This window comes from Cygnus atratus, chromosome 24, assembly GCF_013377495.2.
Source record: "Cygnus atratus isolate AKBS03 ecotype Queensland, Australia chromosome 24, CAtr_DNAZoo_HiC_assembly, whole genome shotgun sequence".
NCBI lineage: Eukaryota > Metazoa > Chordata > Aves > Anseriformes > Anatidae > Cygnus > Cygnus atratus.
This window is the reverse complement of record NC_066385.1, coordinates 81480-100239: the sequence shown is the minus strand read 5'-3', so window position 1 is coordinate 100239 and position 18760 is coordinate 81480. Positions and strand designations below refer to the sequence as shown.

Here is an 18760-nt window from a genome sequence, read left to right as displayed (position 1 = left end):
ATAAATCACATCAATATCTGTCAGACTATACCCTCCCCCTCAATGAACAGAATCAAAGTCCAGATTTATAATAGTAATTAATAGGTCTTGCAATAGCAACTCTTTGTCTGTCTCAGGTTGGGTGTTATAGGCAAGAATGTACTTTAAGGTGTAGCAGAGGAACTCTAAGTGGTTTGGCTTATGGAAGGTATGCCAGCGCCCAAGATTGCTTTAAGAAGAAAGTTAGTTTCAGGGCTCTGTGAAGAAATGCCAAGTCTTGCACATTTGGAATTATCAAATGCAATCTTGAGACACTGCTTCAGTTGCAGTTCTGTTATGTCAATGATAAAATAATGGCATTCACCAGAAACCTAGAAATCCATGATAACTATTGGCTTCCTTTTTTCCCTAGTCACACTGTGTCATGTATGGTAAAGAACAGATTTGTTACCTTTGTACATTGCTTTCAGGCCCCCAAAGAACACAGGCATGACTCTGCTCCGATTCTAAATTCTTCTCTGCTTCACGGTACTGTGCTTTTCACACACTGAGCTTTCCCTCCATCTTTCCTGTGTTGAGTGGCAGGTGGTTGCCACTTTTACTGTGTTCTGCTGTTGTGTTAGAGCATCTGATACCTGTGTGGCCACAGGACAATCAAGATCCTGTCCTCTCCTAGACCTTTCAGATAACTGTCTATTCATGCATATATAGCAAAAAATACTGTTCTGAAGGGGGCAAAACATTCTTATGGGAATATTGATGTCCCACGCCATAACCATCTACTAGAGGGGGCTGAAAAGTGACGTATGAGTGATTATCAGAAATGGTCTTTGCACTATTGCCTTCTATGTCACAGACTGGCAATGTCCTACTAGAAAGCATATTTTACCTAGATTTTGTTATTTTCCACTGGCAGTATTTTATGACAATACATTTTCTCTAGAGATTTGCTCTCCTTTGCTGTTTAGGCTGGGGAAGCAAATGTCAGGTCTGTTTTTTTCATTCAAGAAGTAAGTGTGTGAGTAAAGGCAGGGGCAAAAGTGTACTTTCTAGGATTTGGAAGAAACCAAGCTAAAAATCCTTAATGGTGTTTGTTTTGAAACAGTTTCTGCAATGGATAGCAGCTGTTCTTCCAAAGGAAACAGTGAGAGAAACTATAGTTTTATCCAGCGTGCAGTGACTTAAACACCCAGCATGAGTCTCAGTCTCCACTATGTACTTCTAGAAATTGGTGTTCTCCAAAGCACAGAAATTATGAGCCCATCGTTATTTTGGGGCTTCTTGCTAAGATACAGGCTTAGTGTTTTTTTCTATCATGCATGAGAAGATTTGCCCCTATGTCAATGCCTCATTGTCAAAATACCACCTTGAGAGAATTTTTACTTCTTAATTACAAGTCTTGTGAAGATTTTTTATTTTTATATGTATATTTACATTTACAACCCCATCACTTTAATATAGCTCTTAAGCAATGAGCTGTAAAATACCATTCCAATTCAAAAATACATGCTTCTAGACTCTGCTCTTGTGTAGACAAATGTTCAAAAATAATTCAGAATGGATTATTTTTGTAATAAAAATATTTTGGCAATTTTAAATTAGAAATTTATCTAGCAACATGCAGAACTAGTGTTCTCTACCTGGAATTCACTGAGATGATTAATGATAGAAGACTAATATCTTTATGTATACTTAGTAAAACTGGAAGCAAGTTTTGAAGGGTCTTTTGGTAATTGTTGGAAATATTTCAATTGAAAATAAACCTACAAGGTTTTCACAGTAAACTGGCAGGTTATGTGATGAAAATCGTTTTGTTGTGGAAGAGAGGGTTACATATAAAAACTGCAAAAATGTGGTCTTTATATAGGATAGTGAACAAAGATTGTTCAATGGTCCTGTGAACGTTTCAGAGTTGTAGGGCTGAACTGAGACTAAGGTGGACATCTTCTGAAGGGTTCTGCCGGAAAGTAAATTGCAAACACAAAAGGTTTCCAAGAGAGTTTAATAAATAATGAAGTTCTTTCTGTACTGTATAAACTATAAATACACCATGCAGTCCTTTTATAACTTAAAATAATTTACAAGCTGAGGTAGGGGGGTAGGAGGATGTTGTTGTGGGGTTTAGCTCCATCTCAGGGTCTCCCTGACTTCCTGCTAAGCACACACACGCAGGCTGTGTCAATTCGAATAAACCGCCAGGCTGCTTGCTTGCCCTCCATTGTCAGTGCTTTGACAAAGGTGTGTGTTGTGGTGCAGTAAGAGTTCCAGTGCTTCGCATCAATCCCTCGGCACCCACTGGAGACTGGCTTAGGGTCCCTGCACTTGGTCTCAAAAAAGTACTGTTTAAAAATGTTGTTGTTAATGTTGACCTCTCCCAACACTGTCACCTCTTTGCCTTTGATGTCAGTGGCTGTGGTTTTGTCCCCAACCCACATGCTGACACTGTCACACACTGAGAACTCTCCCCGGTGCAATACAGGATGCGCTGTCCTCTTGGTCCTGGCAGTCCTGTTAAGAGAGACTGCACTGCTGAGCTGTCCCATATTCTGTCCTTGCCCTGACACTGGAGGGGGCCGTGTGCTGAACAGGACCCGAGGAGACCGGAAACGCTTCTTCTTAAATAAATTTGGGTCCATGGTAATATTTATATCTTCTCTTCTACCTATCGTCCAAGTAGAGTGGCTGTGGGTTGTCTGTGGAGCTGCCTTGGAAATGTGGTGTCCGTTACTCTGGTGGGATTTGGGTAGGGAGTGTTCTGCAGGATACTCCAGTGGAGCATTGTCTTCTGACTTTGGAGCTGCCTGTGTGCCGATGAAAAAAGCTATAATCAGAGTGTAGTACAGCATGGACATTACGCTATGCACCTAGAATGAAAAAAAAATGTAGTATTACTGTAAGCCATGCTGGCAGAAACAGATGCTATTGCTGACAATAAATTTGTAAGATACCCAAGATCATGTAGATTTCATCAGGTATTCATGTGGGTGCCAGATGTTTTTCTTCCGGGATAGCTCATTCAGACGGTATAGAAGTTCTTAATAAAGTGAGACCATTAGAAAATAATAGCTAAATTGTTATTAATTCCTCTGGTATTTGTTATTAGAACACTGTTTATGAAGGACTTGTTTGGCGTTATTAATGTGGAGACCATATGGTGACAGCATGTTCCCAGGAGTAAAATCTCTAGTGATTTTTGGCAATAACCTTGTTGGTCAGGGCTGGTCTCTTGGCTGCATATACCCTCTAGAGTAGTAAGGATAGAAGCAGGACTTTGGCTAAAGTAGCTTGTCCATTTAGTTCATTTGTCTACAGGTGTGTCCTTTGGGCTAGGGTGGGGACCACCACCAAGACGTTATTTGTATAAGTGGGGGAACCCCAGTGAATCCTGCCATTATCGCACACTCACGGCCACACTTACCTGCCATGTGGACATGCCCCAGCACTCTGGCTGGCTCAGCAGCCTCCAGCAGCCTCCATCTATCCCATCTGCCCTTTCAGGACGCACCACATTGCTGATTTTGGGCAGATAAAGCCCAGGCTCCTTCCCAGAAGAGCTCAGACATCACATGTCACAAGGGCAGATGGGATTTGTCCAAGTTCAGGCTGCCTATTAGGACAAATATGGATATTACATAGGAGCACCATGTGATAGGCTATTTCTGGTTGGTATCTTAGGTACAGCATAGCTAAAACCATTGGGGTCATAGTTCTGGGTATATAGAGAAACACCATCCTTTTTTTCAGAGTGCTGTGAACAAGAAGTTGCACAAATGTCTCTGTATAGTATATCTAAAGCCAGTGCTAGTCTTCCTTTGGGCTGGAGAATATGCACGTCTGTTTGGGTGTGGAAAAATGTAAGACAAATATCTAAAACATCTCGAAGAACAGTATTATGCTGGAAAACCAGTAGCAGTAATACCTTGTTAGGTTAATTACCATGTGCTGGCTAATTCAGCTACGTGCTAGGTAACAAACGGGCGGCAGGCATACTGGGAATAAGAGAGACTCAAAAAGGATCTCAAATTGCAGCTAAAGGCAGACATTGCATTTCCTCTCTGAAGAACTAGTAAGTAGAGACAGTATAAACAGAAAAAAAAAACCTTCAAGCCAGGCTCCTCCCCTGGCTCGGTGCTTTGTTTTGCCTGACATGTCTCAGCTGGCCCTGAATTACACTGTGTCCAGCCAGCAGGCAGGCAGCTGCGCATAAACTGGACAAACAGGGTTTTTCAAAAGAGGAATCAAGTTCTGCAATTTCACTGTGATTTCCCAGCATGTTTTAATGTTTTTCCTGGGTGTGGGTCAATGACAGTTGAAGTTCCCCCTTTCTGTTCATCTTTCTTAGACTAGAATTCAAAGCATCACTAAAGCACTCACTAGGGCTTTAGCTTTGCTAGAACACAATCTTGTAGAAAATGCAGAACCCTTAGATGTCCCATAGGATCTCATGTGGATACTTTTTATCTTGGACAAGAGCTGAAATGAAATAAACAGCTGTGTTTGCGCAGGGCTGGACAAGCATTTAAGAATCAGCAAGAGATGCCAAACAGAGGTAGTGACTGAACAGGATAAAGATGTTACAGTCCGTCCATCAGGGGGACAAAAGGAGACGAAGTCCAAAAGCCATATTAGCAGATCTCTCTGCAACCATTAGGCTGGAAGACCTGGTCTATGATGATAAGGAGAGTCAAATCTTTCCCACAGAGAAAACCTTTACTTATCCAGCTATTTTAATTTACTTAAAACAAGTCTGAGGGTTGTTGCTTACCCACATGCTGCTCATGCTTGAGCAGTCATCATTATCTGTATAAGGAAATAAAGCTGGGTGTAGCTCAATAACTTGGCTATGCACAATTCAAAGTGTAACCCCTTGTTCAACAACCAAATTAAAATCAGATGGTTCATTACATCTCTAAAAAGTTAGCTTTTCCAACAGAAATGTTAATGGAAAAGGTTTGCAGAACAAACTCCAGGCACAATTTAGGCATGCCAATAGCAGCCTCAACCTATTGTGTTTATACATAAAGCCTGTTTTTATTATTTCCTTCTATAGGATAGAGGCATAGCAATGCCAGCAAAAAGCTCATTTCTGGTTTTGTGCCATACCTTTCTTCTCTGAGCTTCTTTTTTAGGTTGCATACGCTAACATTATTGTTTTAAGGCCATTAACACAAAACCAGACAGAGACAGACAAAATGTATTTGGAATACCTGGTAGTTTTCCTGAAGATTCAAAATCGAGTCTTTTCATCAATTATTAAATTATTGGAAAATGAAAACCAAACAGATTTAAAGAGTGGATTAGTCTTGATGACAACACAAGCAAAAAAATAAATAAAATTTAAAGAATATGTGTGTCTTAAGACTTGGGATTGTGACTTTTTCTGACGTACAGCTATTTTAAGGGCTGTTTTGGGGGGTTATTTCTAAATTTTGTCATGTGCATAGCTACTGAATCCTTTAATGGTGCTTTCCGAATGTGTTCAGAGCACATGCCATGTGCAGCCACCTGAGCTTCCAGGAGATGCATAGCTGCCATTTTTAGTGCTGGTCGTACAATGTTTGTCACATTGGCCACAAAGGTTACTACAAGCCTTTCAATACCAAAAATGCAAGAACTGTACTAAAACAGAGGATATTTAGTGAGCACTGTGCCATCTAAGTGGACCATCTCTCATTACACATAAACATTCCCCAGAAAAGGTGCGTCTGGAAGCAGAATAAGAAAAGAAAGAGTAAATGGAAACTCCCATTTTAGCCAGACAATAGCTAGCTAGCAGATATCAGTGAAGCAACTTGTTTAGTATTTCAAAGAACTAAGCATTTCCCAAAATTTCTAAAAATAATGCAAATTGTTCTCATCTTCACTCTTCAGAAGACAGATACATATTTTTTTTTAAGTTCAGAATGACAATTCTCATCCTCATTTATATGTTAGTTAAGTGTCTTGCTACCTATTTTTATGTAAACATTTCTGGTGTAGGCATTCGGGCTACTGTGTGATACTGGTAATATGTGATTTCAGTCTGCTCTGAGAAAGTGTGTGTGTTGTGCTTACCTCTGAGTATACTGCACAAAAAACTGCTCCCCAGAAAGGTCTTTATTTCATCCAGATGCTGAGCTGGGCTTGGCTGCAACATGCCATCGGGCCAGTTTGGCAGCGTAGCTGAGTCTGGGAGTTGCTTACTCTGCGTTCCACTAGAAGTAGAAGTATTTGTTTCAGTAATTAGCCAGCAAATAAGTGTTTTCAGTACCCTTCCCCACTTGATAGCAGGAGTTCAGGGACAAATCCACTCGCTTGGCTTCGTGAACTGTGCTTTTTTCACTTTTATGGTGTAATAATTGTCTAAGTGCAGTTCTTGACTTTCAAAAGCACCATGTTTGTAAGACAGAGCTACCTTTTTTGGCACCTTCCTCAGGCAGGGCCACCTAAAGCAAGTTGCCTGGACCTTTATAGTACCTGCAGGACGTGAACCTATCTGTGCCCTATCCATTCATGTGCTCTGCACACATCTTAATTATACGGTTTATGGCCCATGCCTTCTATCCTTATGATGCCCTGAATCCTGCAAGTCCTGAAGGATCCCTAAAGGACTTCCAATGCCAATTACTTGCAACTGACTGTTCAGAATGTATAGTAGGTTGCCAATGTACTAAACACTCTGAACAGTCAGTTGCAAGTAATTTCAGTTTATTCTTTAAGTTTTTGTTAACACATACAGTGAACGTGTGTAATATTTCATACAAAATACTATCTACCAACAGGAGAGTTCCAGCTTCCCCACCCACCCCATCACTGTTTGAGTTGTGTATGAAGACATGCTGTTGCAAAGTTCAAAGGGCTGTTTTGTTATAGCATCGTTTTTAGTGAAAGTGAGTGGAGAAAAGTACGCAGATCAGAGTGATGAAACATCTCACAAGTTATCCAGTGATAGTGACGGGACTCTGCTGATTGTCTGGAATCAGCACTGCTTCAGTGAAGAGATGATACCTAAAATCTTTCATTCAGACATGGAAAAAATAAATTCTAAGGCTCTTATTCTGCCAGACCAAAAAGACACTCTGTGCTAAGAGCTAGTGAACTGGTCAACCTCAATGCTGGGTGTCTGCAATTTTAGGAAGAAACAGAAAATCAGTGTTCTGCCAAAATAAAACTTGGAGTGCAGCTTGGGATGGTGTTATAGGGTGGGAAATAAGCATGTCCTTTACCTGATGAAACCTCTTAATCAAGACATTTGGCAAACTAGCAATAGTGAGGTAAAAAGACAGGAACCACGTTTCATTTCTGGCTGCAAGAAAATGAGTTATAGTCTTTCTGTTCTAGGCCGGCTTCCTTTTTTCAAGAGCATTCAAGCAGGAATCAGGTGAGAGGTGGAGACATACCTGAGTCTTCCTGGCTTAGGAGAGAATCTGAAGACCTTTCACAGGACAAATGCCTTAGAATTTATGTTTTTTTGGTATGTGATTCAAAGTGAGACTAAATTAGCCATTTGCCTGGGATACTCTTTTCATTGAGGCAACAGTTCTATGTAATGTTTTCATAACTGATGTAGATGATGGACTTACATGTATACTAAGTAAGTTTGCAGACAAAAGTAGGAGGAGCTGTCAGCTCCCTCAAGGGTAGAGGGGCCTTGCAGAAGATCTTGACAAATTGGAGGGCTATGCAATCACCAGCTGTATGAAATTTAACAAGAGCAAGTACTGGATTCTGCGCCTGGGATGGGGCAACCCTGGCTGTACATACAGACTGGGGGATGAGAGGCTGGAGAGCCCTGTGGAAGGGGATCTGGGGTACTGGTTGACAGAAGGCTGAATCTGAGCCATCAGTGTGCCCTGGCAGCCAACAGGGCCAGACATGCCCAGGGTGCCTCAGGCATTGCACTGCCAGCTAGTAAGGGAAGGGATTGTCCTGCTGTGCTCTGCTCTGGTATGGCACCAGTGCAGAGCAGAACGGGACAATCACCTCCCTCGACCGAATAGCAGTGGCAGTTGGCCCTCCTGGCTGCCAGGGCACACTGCTGGCTCATATTCAGCTTGCTATCAACCACAACACCCAGATCACTCTCTGCGGGGCTGCTGTCCAGCCCAGTCTGTATGTATAGCCAGGGTTGTCCCACCCCAGATGCAGGACCCAGTAAGGCTCAATTCTTCCAATTAGCTTTTGGTAACTGTGTGATCTGAATGTTGATTGCCACACAGTGTAGCTGAATGTGAGTATTGTGATGGGATGGAGAGCAAAAAGTGGAAAAAGACAATGGAAAACCCTTTTCTTCATTATTCATTTGTTAGAGGTTAAAGCTTTGTCAAAGCTTTTGATGAGAGACTTGAAAGACCAGGAAAATAAACACAAACCTGGTGGAGCAGTCAGTAATTAATTCCATACTGCTGTGTTACAGTTCTACCAGCATGAAAGTGAAAACTGAGACCGATCCTTGGGTTTATAACAGGACAATTCAGACACCTCACATAATGGTTGGCAAACTACTGAGCAGGTGGGACCATCCCCAGCATGCATAGTTTGCTGCTGCTTGAACTGAAGGAACAAAATTTTTCCAAAATGCTTTGAGAAGCCTTTCTGTTGTTGTCTGCACTGCACCATTGAAGCTCCAATTATATATCAGTTTTATTCTAGGCACTTAGTACTTGTTTCACACATTTTTGATCACAGGCACATTGAAATTACAGTTTTCTGAGCTGAAAGTGATCTGTTTTCTTTATTCCCCCAATTACACAGAAATACCTAATTACTTGTTTCTTATTCCATGTGCAATTCACACTTTATAGAGAGACAGAATCAATGTAGAGATATTAGAGTTTAGAAATGGCAATCCTACCTACACATTAATTCTCTGAAGATTTCCATTATATGGAGTGGGAACACTATTATTTGCTTTACTTTTGTATGCATTGTTGTGTTCACAAAAAAACTTCTGCTGATGTAGCCAATCTACAGCTGTGTATCTATACAAGAGACTACGGGATTTGTTTAAATCAGAATTAAGTTAGGTAAAAATGGCTAAGGCTCAATTTTTGGAATTGTGTAGTGCTGATTTACCATCTTTATGTATTAAATTCAATTTAAGAAATGAAGCGTTAAGGTTCGAAACGTCTTTTAATACTAAGATGTTTTCAAACCCACTGAATTAAAGTTATTTTATGTAGACCTTTTACACACATTGGAGTCTTCAAGATACAAACAGTTTGTTTAGATATGGCTAGGAGAAAAAAACAAAAAACAGGACTCTTGAGATGAATACTATCAGCTTATACTGCGGTATTCTTAAATGAAAAATGCAAGTCCTACAATGATTTCCAATCCATGCCATTTCAGCAAAAATGACTTGCGGAACACTCAAATATACATTTGGTAGTGAAGATTAATTAGGCTGTTAGATCACAGGAACCAATGATAATGTGTGAGACTTACTTGTCTCATCAGTCTTGAGGTTTGTGTTTTTTTTTTTTTTTCCTGACAAGGTAAAGTGAAGTACTAGAATTGAATTGGTCTATTAATGTGATATTACTATCCATAAAAATTAGTAACAATGAAGTATATTTGTCTGTAATACAGAATATTTTTGGTACCTTATGTTGATGGAGGAAACTGTACAGCTTTCTAATTGCACAGTCACCAGAGTCCATTAAAGGAGCTCCTCAACTTGTAAGGGAAGAGATAAATTAATGCTCAGTTTGGCTCAAATACAGCAAACAGATACTTTTCTAAATAGAAATAACCTTAGGCAATAAACATAGGCATAGAATGTTGTAGTCTAAAGGATGATACAATTTGGAATGTTGTTTTCTGTCATTCTTAAAGTTGTTGTTGGATTTTATGGTTGTGCAAAAAAATAAACAGGAAGCAGCACATTTGAATCTTTTTGTCTTCGTGATTACAGAAATGCTTATGTATTTTGAACTTATGAAATGAAGCACATTTCAGAAGTGAGCTCCCTTGTGCAAATAACATCAATACTCTCAACTCTCATGCAGTTCATGCAGAAGGTGTGGAAGAGCAAGGGAGCATGCTTGTGAGAACAGTCCCCAAAGTATCCCCAAAGTATCTGATAATACTTCTCCATTTGAGAGCTGAGGAGTGGTTGCTTTATACAAGAATGACAAAAGAAAAGGTTCATACTATATAGGGTTTGAACCATCAGTGAAGTTTGTGCAGTTCTCTGTAATTACACAATGTGGGGAATGTGTGCTGTGCTAAGGCTACTTTTAGCTGATGATTTGCAGCTGGTAAACTGCCACTTATTTTCTGATGTTATTTGCAGTGATGGATTATATGCTTGGATGTCTATGCAGCAAACAGGATTACAGAGGTCACCAAAACAAGCAACAAGTAGTGTATTAGTTTTATATCACTGCTTCTGGTTAAAGGAAAAATGAGGGAGGCAGTTGATGCTGAGGTTGCTGTTAAAGAGAAAGTGTCTACTGGCACACCCTCACTTTGAACCGGTATCTGAATTAAGATTTTGCAATAGCAATGGAGGGAAAAAAAAATTCTGACACCTGGAAGGCATTGAAGGGAATCCTTAAGCCATTATGACTAAGAACAGTGTCAGAGGCACTGCATTTCAACTTTCTCTTGATCTTAGCTGATGAGCAAGAAAATAAGAATTTCTAATGGACTCAAGATTTAATTCCTCTATTACATGTACTGTGACTCATCCTGTCAATAAGAGATTTATGTATGCTGAAGAGCCATTTGGAACTACCTGTGTCTCATGCACTTCCTTTTGTTCTAAAGGCCTCTAGTACCAAAATGCTCTGAGTATTTATAGGGAGAGCAGTACACTGAGAAAAATGCTGCCCTGCAGCAATTATCGTACATCGTGTCACCATGATCATCACCATCACAGGACGTGCTACAAACATGGACCTATCTGCTTCTAGATTTCTGATTCAAGTTTAGTCTAGGCAATGATAATAACAAGAATGCTTGATAGCCCGTGATGCTTGTGTCCATTTTGGATAGTTAAAGGAAAAGAGTGCTATGAATGATGATCTGCAGGGTGATGAGGAGACACCAAATTGGAAACTGATAACGATTTGGAAAACATTTGTACTTAAGCTTTATTTTATGCTTATTGGGGCATAAGTAATGGGAATGGCTTATCTGCAGGAGCCTAATTTTGTCACCGCTATCCTCTGGAACCAGTACATAAATGTTTCAATTGCTAGTGCCTCTGCAGAGAAGCAGCCTTCAGATAATACTATCACTGCACTAGTCTTCCCAGGGCCCACTTCAGAGGATGAACTCCCAGCAACAAAGAGGTCTCCTAAAACCCCATTTTTCTTGTCCTGAAACCTCAGCCATAAGTAATGAAACAAAGGAGTACAATTCCTTTGTTTTCTGAACATGTTTTGGGCCCCCCAAAAAAATGCTTTGGGACTTTATTGTCCATCACCTTTCTAGTTTCATTGATGAGCCAATTATTCTGTGCAGGGAGCTGAATGAAACTGTTTGGTGGGAGAGATCCAGGCTGCAGAAACAGGTGCTGGATTCTTGCAGTAGATGATGGAGACTGACAGAAGAGCACAACAATGAGAAGATTCTTGCACAGGACACACAGAGCTCAGGTTTTAAAAGGCTCATTTTGTAACACAATAGAGACTTCTCTGACATGTAGAATATGCTTATGGGAATTTAGTCTTCAGCAGTCGTTTAAAATGTGTCTTTCTTTAGAAGACATTACGTGATGTGAAGGAGACCATAACAGTAAAAACTTGCAGTGGGATACAGCTCTTTTTGTGACAGGCTGACTTGTTACACAATGATAAACATGCACATAGCCGCCCTGACAGAAGAGGAAATTCTATCATATTTAAGATAACAAGCTGACATTCAGCAAATAAAAGATACCAGATCCAGATCTCTGTCAGGATAAAAATCTCTTTAAATACAGTGAAGGAAAAATGAAATAACGGTCACTTGAGAGAAATCTCTCTGAAAATAAACGACAGAAACCAACCTTAGAAGGATCATGTGAACCTGATTGGCCTGAAGTCAGTGGTCTCAATGGAATAAAACTGGTAAAAGTAAGTGAGTAAGAAATAAAAATGCTGGCTATCTGAGCATACTACAGTTGCATATGATCTATATATTATCATCTATTTAAGCAAATCCTAAAATTAAGGCTTGACATATGAGGATTGGTTTGGTACTTTCGATATGGACTGCAAACTATATATATATTTTGTAAGACACCAGGGTTTCATAAATCCTAATTCACTGGCATGAAGCAGTGACTAAAATCTCAGGCGCTAACTGACAGGAAAACTACTGCAGCATAAATGGGATAAATTCATCCCACTCATATTAAGTTGGATGCATTGGAGATCTATGAAGACAGATACCTCCATCCTGCCCAACCACCTGCTAGCATGCAAGGTTGCTGCTCACCTATGCTCACCTGTCCAAACACAAGAAGATGTGTCATTCCCTTTTTGCTACAGAAAATAGGGAATCCTCAAGAACTGCATAAGGGTGGGTGTAAGAATTACACCCGCTTTTTTTTTCCTTCTCTATTTCTACAAATAATTTCTACAAATGGTTCTTGAGCTTGTTCTGCCAGGTGTCAAGCCAGGTTTTTAGCTTGATATATTTGGTCCTGAGGTTTCCGATACAAAATGACTAGAAATGGAGAGGAAACCCAGAGAACTAAAAAGATTTTTTATACTACATGAAAGAACTGGAATTTCAGATTCATTTTTATGAAACTATCAAAATCAAACTGGAATTAATCTGAGAGAGAAAGTACAAGGGTAATCATACTACAATGTAAGCATCCCATCTTGTAGCCAAAAGTAGTTAAGGCATAAAAATACAATGTCTTTGAGGGCCAGTAAGCTTTTCCAACTAATGATCTTATTCCAGCTATTGAGAAGGGAATATAAATCTTGATTCTTGTCCAAACCCTGGTTAATAAGAACCAGCTGAATCCTAAGAGCAATACTAACATTTTATTTTTATTCAAGCTCATAAATTTTGGTTTTGTTATCATTTTCCATTTTTCTACCAGGATGCAAAGAAATAGGAAACCAGTGAGATTTTTAGAGATTGGACACATCTTGTAGTGTAACACATAAAATGCAGTAACTCCAAAAAAGATGAAAATAAAAATAAGCTGATATATCATGAACAGATTCTCAAGTATAGATTCCATCATGTGTAATGTTTCTCTAGATCCCAAACTTGGAAAATAACATTATGTAAGTACAAATAATATGCAGAAATGATGGCCAGGATCCGCATGACTTTTAATAACTGATGTCTGTGTGTTTTAGGCTTTCCTGTTCCATTCATTCTTTAGCTCAAAAAGGAATTTTATTATCTACAAGTTTTCCAATGCCTTTATACCGATAAAAGCATCAAAGATATTTTAATGGGGCAGGAATTCTGAAAATGCAAAAGGGAAATTGAAGCGTGTCTGTATTTGGCAAGTCAAAATACATAAAGGAGGCAGCAAAAAAGGCTAGAGTTGAGAGAAACTTAAAATGTATGTTGTACCACAGCTGAGGATCTGGTTGTAGTTCATAAACGTTTTGTAGCCAGAGCAGTTCACAGTGATAGGTGGGATTTTTTCCATTAAAAAATAACGAGAAGATATAGACAAAGGATTGCAAAATAAAACTTCCATCTTACAAAACGGGTATGCTCCTGTGTTCCTTAAGGGATTTCTGAGATAGTAGAAAAGTAATCCATACTGAAACAGAATATTACTTTGCTATGTAGCATCTTCCATCAAAAAATGGTAAGTAATTTTAAATGGGCCTCACCACTAGCTTTTGGTCTATCAGCAGAAATTACTTTTGTAGCAAGTGAAGAACCTGAAGAGTAGCACTGAATTCTTACTGAGCATTTTCTTTCTCTAACAACTAGCTATGTTCCTTTTCTCCCTTGTCGCCCACTGCTCCCCCGTCCTTGCTTTAAAAAAAAACAAAAAACAAGCAAACAAACAAACAAAAACTTCTCGGATATTCATTCTTATTTCTAAATCAGGTCTTTTACCTTCATGAGACCTATGGAGACTTCTCAATGATTGAATTCCTTCTCTAATGATTTACTTTACTTGACAGTATGGAAATTGCTACTAGAACATTCAAATTATAGCTTTAGAAATTGACTTCCTTACTTTGCCCATGTACTTTCATACTTTGTATGTTTGTACTTGGTACTTACTTGACATTAAAGTATGGTTTCTCTGTAAATGTGTTAACATTATGCAAAATGCTCCATACCTGTTTTTTTTTTTTTTCCTGTATGTTTTCTGTTCTGAACAGTTACCAGGCTAGAAGATTGTCTTTGTTAATTGTAAAACATTGCAAACTTGATTTCCATACCTGTTCAGGATGTGTGGAAACAGATGCTGTGTCTTCACGCTGGTAACATTTTGTATTCTCTGGAATACAGTCCTGCTCCAGGTCATGCCAGGTCATGCCAATGTCTTAACATACTCTTTTGTTTGCTTTCCAGCTCCAAGCATTTTGTCTGCTGCACGTGGCTTCTGACTGTGTTCCCTCCTCTATCGGCAAGTCTCCCTACCTTCTCCTTTCAAATACTGAGATAAGCTGCCTCATGGAAAGCTGCTTCTCTACCCAGTCCTCGCTGCAGTAATGGACATCTGTTGTCTTATGCACTTCAGCTTTCATCTTTTGTGGAAGGTATTTACTCATTACTGTATTATTCCATTGCACAGCGATATGCACTGCTGCGAGGCTAGACAACTGCTGGCAACCATAAAGACAGGTAGTAACAAAACAATAGATTCTTTACATTAGCAACAAAATATATATTCAGAAAAAATAATTCAAACTGTTTTTCTGTGAACTGAATAAGAAAGCACAGTGCCTTGATTTAGGTTACCTCATTCCTATGCTCTGAGAATCTCAGCTCTGCTTTACTTGAGACCCTGTCACTAAAGCTATGAGGCCAGAAAAATACGGTTCAAACTTCTTCACTGTGCAAAACTCCCAGTGTCCTTAGTGTGTCAGGCAGCTGTTACACAAAACATCTGATTAATGCTCCCAGAGAGCAAAGATGGTTTGAATTGAGTCAGTATTTTAGCTGTATGGTGTGGTCTCCTGGGTGCAGACCCAATGAGCAGAGGGTGAGTAGGAGTTTTCTGTCTTTATATTATGTCTGAGTTTGAGAGGAGGCAGCTGCTGTGAATGTTTTAAGACAGGAGGCTTTTCTTCTCCACCCAGACATTTAGGGTGAAATTAAATTTAAGGTGGAACCAGTGGACCTTTGGGTTTTGACCCCACTCTGACCACCCTGTAACATCATCACCTTGTGCAATGCTTGACTGATGATCAGTGCAATATGCAGAGAGAAGTGAATGATGATACAGTGTGCAAGATGTCTTCCCTTGCTGGCAGTCTGCAGCTGTCCCTGAAATGCCTGTGTCTTTGAGCAGTTCTCCTGGTTATTCTAAGTATGAGGACAGTTAAACAGAAAAGTGTAAAGAAAAGAGGTGATCCTTTTTAATACTGCTGTCCATGGAAGTAGTGAAGTCCCCATTCCTGGAGGTATTTAAGAAATGTATGGGCGTAGCATTAAGGAATATGGTTTAGTGATGGGACTTAGTAGGTCAGGTTAATGGTTGGACTTAATGATCTAAAAAGTCTTTTCCAACGTAGATGATTCAATGATTCTATGATTGTAAGAACCCCAAAATGTTCCTACGACAAGTGTATTGTGAAGTTCAGATTCATAAGAATTGTTGAGGTTGACAGGTGAGTTCAAATCCCTGTTTCCGGTTCTCAAGCAGAGGTTGCTGAAGCCTGAACTTCATTTAAACTAAGACTTTTTTGCACTTTGTTCTCTTGGTAAAGGACTCTCAGGTATACAGGAGGTAACAGTATTAAAAAGGATCATAGAACCATATGACCATTTCTTAAATACCTCCAGGAATGGGTACTCCACTACTTCCCTGGACAGCCTATTCCAATGCTTGACCACCCTCTCTGTGACAAAATTATTCCTAATACCTAATCTAAACCTCCCCTGGCACAACTTGAGATTGTTCCATTGTGTCCTATCACTTGTCACCTGAAAAAAGAAACTGTCACCCTCCTTGCTGCAACCTCCTTTCAGGTAGTTGTAGAGAGCAATGATGTGTTCCCTCAGCCTCCTCTTCTCCAGACGAAACAACACCAATTCCCTCAGTAGGGAATTGTTCTCTTGTAAGTCTTGTTCTCTGGTCCCTTCACCAGCTTTGTTGCTCTTCTCTGCACATGCTTGAGCAAGTCAATATCCTACTGGTAGTGAGGGACCCAAAACTGAAAATAATATTTGAGGTGTGGTCTCACCAGTGCTGTGTACAAGGGGACAATCACCTCCCTAGTCCTGCTGGCCTTGCTGTTTCAGATGCAGGCAGAATGCCAATAGCCTTCTGGGCCACGTGGGCACACTGCTGGCTCATGTTCAGCTGGCTGTTCACTGGCACCCCCAGGTCCTTTTCTGCTGGGTGACTTTCTAGTCACTCTTCCCCAAGCCTATACTGCTGTATCACATTGTTATGGCCCAAGTGCAGGACATAGCAATTACCCTTGTCAAATGAATGTTCTTACGTGTTGATTTCCTGTATTCCAACATCATCTGGTTACTGAATGCATTTTTTCCTACAGTCAAAAAGTATAATGGGGAAGATCCATCTCTTTCCTTTTAGTTGTGCTCTTGCATGTTTCCACACTTTTTCTAGAACTCTGTTTGGCCTTGTTCTCAGTCCGAACAAATTTGAATGCCTAAATTGCAAAGTGATGCTAATCATTAATGTTGCTGCACTATTCACACTTAAACTACCGTGTGGTTCATTGACTTTCCTGGTATGCAGAGTTTGAAGTGCAGTAATTCCAATAAAAATAGGCCAGGATTGGAAGATTATTGTCTCTGTGCTTACCAGTGCATAATTGTTCCCAGGGTCTTTTATTATATTAGTATGAATCTTTTTCCATTTACAGAGTTAGAACTATCAGTAGATTGAATGTGTACATTCTTGGAACTGGGATGACCAAACTGCTGCAAAAAACAAAAATTCTCACCGTACATTCTTCAAAACAGTCTTGCAGAAACTGAAAAAACTTATTTTAGTACTGTTTCACATACCATACAAAAGTTACAGAGGAAGGAGACAAAGTGGGAGGAGGCACTTTTGAAAATCCTGTGGTAGTAACTTGTTATAGGAATGAGAAGCTACAGAATTAATAACTGGTAAATAATATTGAAAGGCTACAGCTGGTAACTGCAATACAGCTTGAAATTCAGGACATGCTTCTTACAGTTTAATAAGGGAAAAATGTTGCACACAAATGATCATATGTCCCAAGCAAGATGTGAAGAACTTTTGGTTACCTAAACTATTGAAAAGGATGGCAATTCCAAAACCTGTGAATTCATCAGTTTGAGGCAGCACTGCTGCTAAACTATAGTATGCAAATGCTGTTGATGCCCATACTACAAAATGAAACCTGCTACTCTAACCAGTGTGGATAATGAGTTATATATTCAGAGATAACACAATGCTTTGTCAAAAGTATATTCTCTGGCTTGCATGGATAAGTGCTAACTTTGTGCAAACTTTGATATTAAGAAGTGGTAACTTGAACTCACAGATATACTGATAATACCTGATTACTTTGCTAAAAGAAGACTTGCAATCTCTTCCCAGAATTCTGGCATTTTAATTAGAAGAATGTGGGTAAAGTCTTAATCTTGTTAATAATGATAGACAGGGATAAGGCAGAGACAAAATCCACAGCAACCTAGTCTAAACACGAATATCAACAGTTTGGAGGCTAGTAACAGCAGTGCTAGCTACAGCAACAGAACTGCTCCCTGCTCCTCTTTTACATACAAGGCCAGGCTTGACAGTGTATAACTCAGAAGAACTACATCTTCTCCTGCCTTTTAACACTTAGCTACATCACACCCAGTTAATTTTAAAACATACAGCTGAAATATAGGGAAGGGTATTTAAAATTTAAGAACTAAATCCACAGATTTGTGATTTAAAAAAAAAAAAAGTAAATGTTCTAAAGACTTGTGGCATTCAAAGATCAATAAGAATCTCGACTGTAGATGATTCCGACAGATGTTAATCTGTCCCTTGGCTTTGCAGCCTGCTTGAAATAGTACTTGTTTCTTCATGTCAGGCCTCTGGCGATGCTTAGTGGAGTTAGAATTACAGTTGCCAATGAATCTCATTTTTAATGTCATTAATTTTCGAAACTCTTCCCCATAACTAGTAACCTTTCCATGCTGGGAGCTCTACTTAGTTCAAAGCTGGGAGAGTGACAGTTTTTGTCTGTTTAGAATCATCATGCCTTTAGCTGATATTTGGTTAACTAGGTTCATTATGTCCATTTACCTTGTACATTTCATGACAGTGATCATGTACTTTGTACTCTGGCTGCCTTTCTGTTGTGATTTACCTATTTGTGAAAGAAAAAGGAAGCTCCATGTTTAATTAAGACGAGATTTTTACAAGTGGATTTTTTTCTTTATTTTAGTCAACTTGGTTCATAAATTCAGCAATTTTTTGGACTGAAGATCAGTGACATGGTTCATCTGTAGATTCTGTGCTATCTTCTTGTTTAGGATGTGACTAGATTTACCTAGCAAAATTCGTGTGCTCTGGTTTCAGTGGCAATTTGACAGCAGTATGAGCTACTGTCAGAACCCATAAACCATGCGCTTAAGGTTGATTCGAAACTAGGGACAAATCTTGATTGGAAAGAAACAGGAAAGGAAAAAAAATCTCTCTCAAATGACA

At 39.5% G+C, this 18760-nt stretch overlaps 1 protein-coding gene and 1 long non-coding RNA gene across 5 annotated transcripts in view; one reads left to right on the top strand and one right to left on the bottom strand.

Moving 5' to 3' along the window:
• Positions 1-18760, top strand: part of LOC118255307 (uncharacterized) — a 50365-nt gene that overhangs the window by 27530 nt on the left and 4075 nt on the right. For both annotated transcript variants that reach the window (XR_007709125.1, XR_004780926.2), the window contains exon 4: positions 14461-14648. This is a non-coding gene — a long non-coding RNA (uncharacterized LOC118255307). The remainder of the gene's footprint in view (positions 1-14460; positions 14649-18760) is intronic.
• Positions 1963-18760, bottom strand: part of NGF (nerve growth factor) — a 35641-nt gene continuing 18843 nt past the window's right edge. The window contains exons 2-4 of one of the 3 annotated variants that reach the window (XM_035561400.2): positions 6034-6173; positions 3398-3586; positions 1963-2843 (exon numbers count right to left, since the gene is read on the bottom strand). In XM_035561400.2, coding sequence (XP_035417293.1) covers positions 2112-2843; positions 3398-3412 — 747 coding nt within the window. In that variant the 5' untranslated portion in view covers positions 3413-3586; positions 6034-6173 and the 3' untranslated portion in view covers positions 1963-2111. The remainder of the gene's footprint in view (positions 2844-3397; positions 3587-6033; positions 6174-18760) is intronic. The other 2 variants (XM_035561402.2, XM_035561401.2) reach the window with 2 other exon arrangements.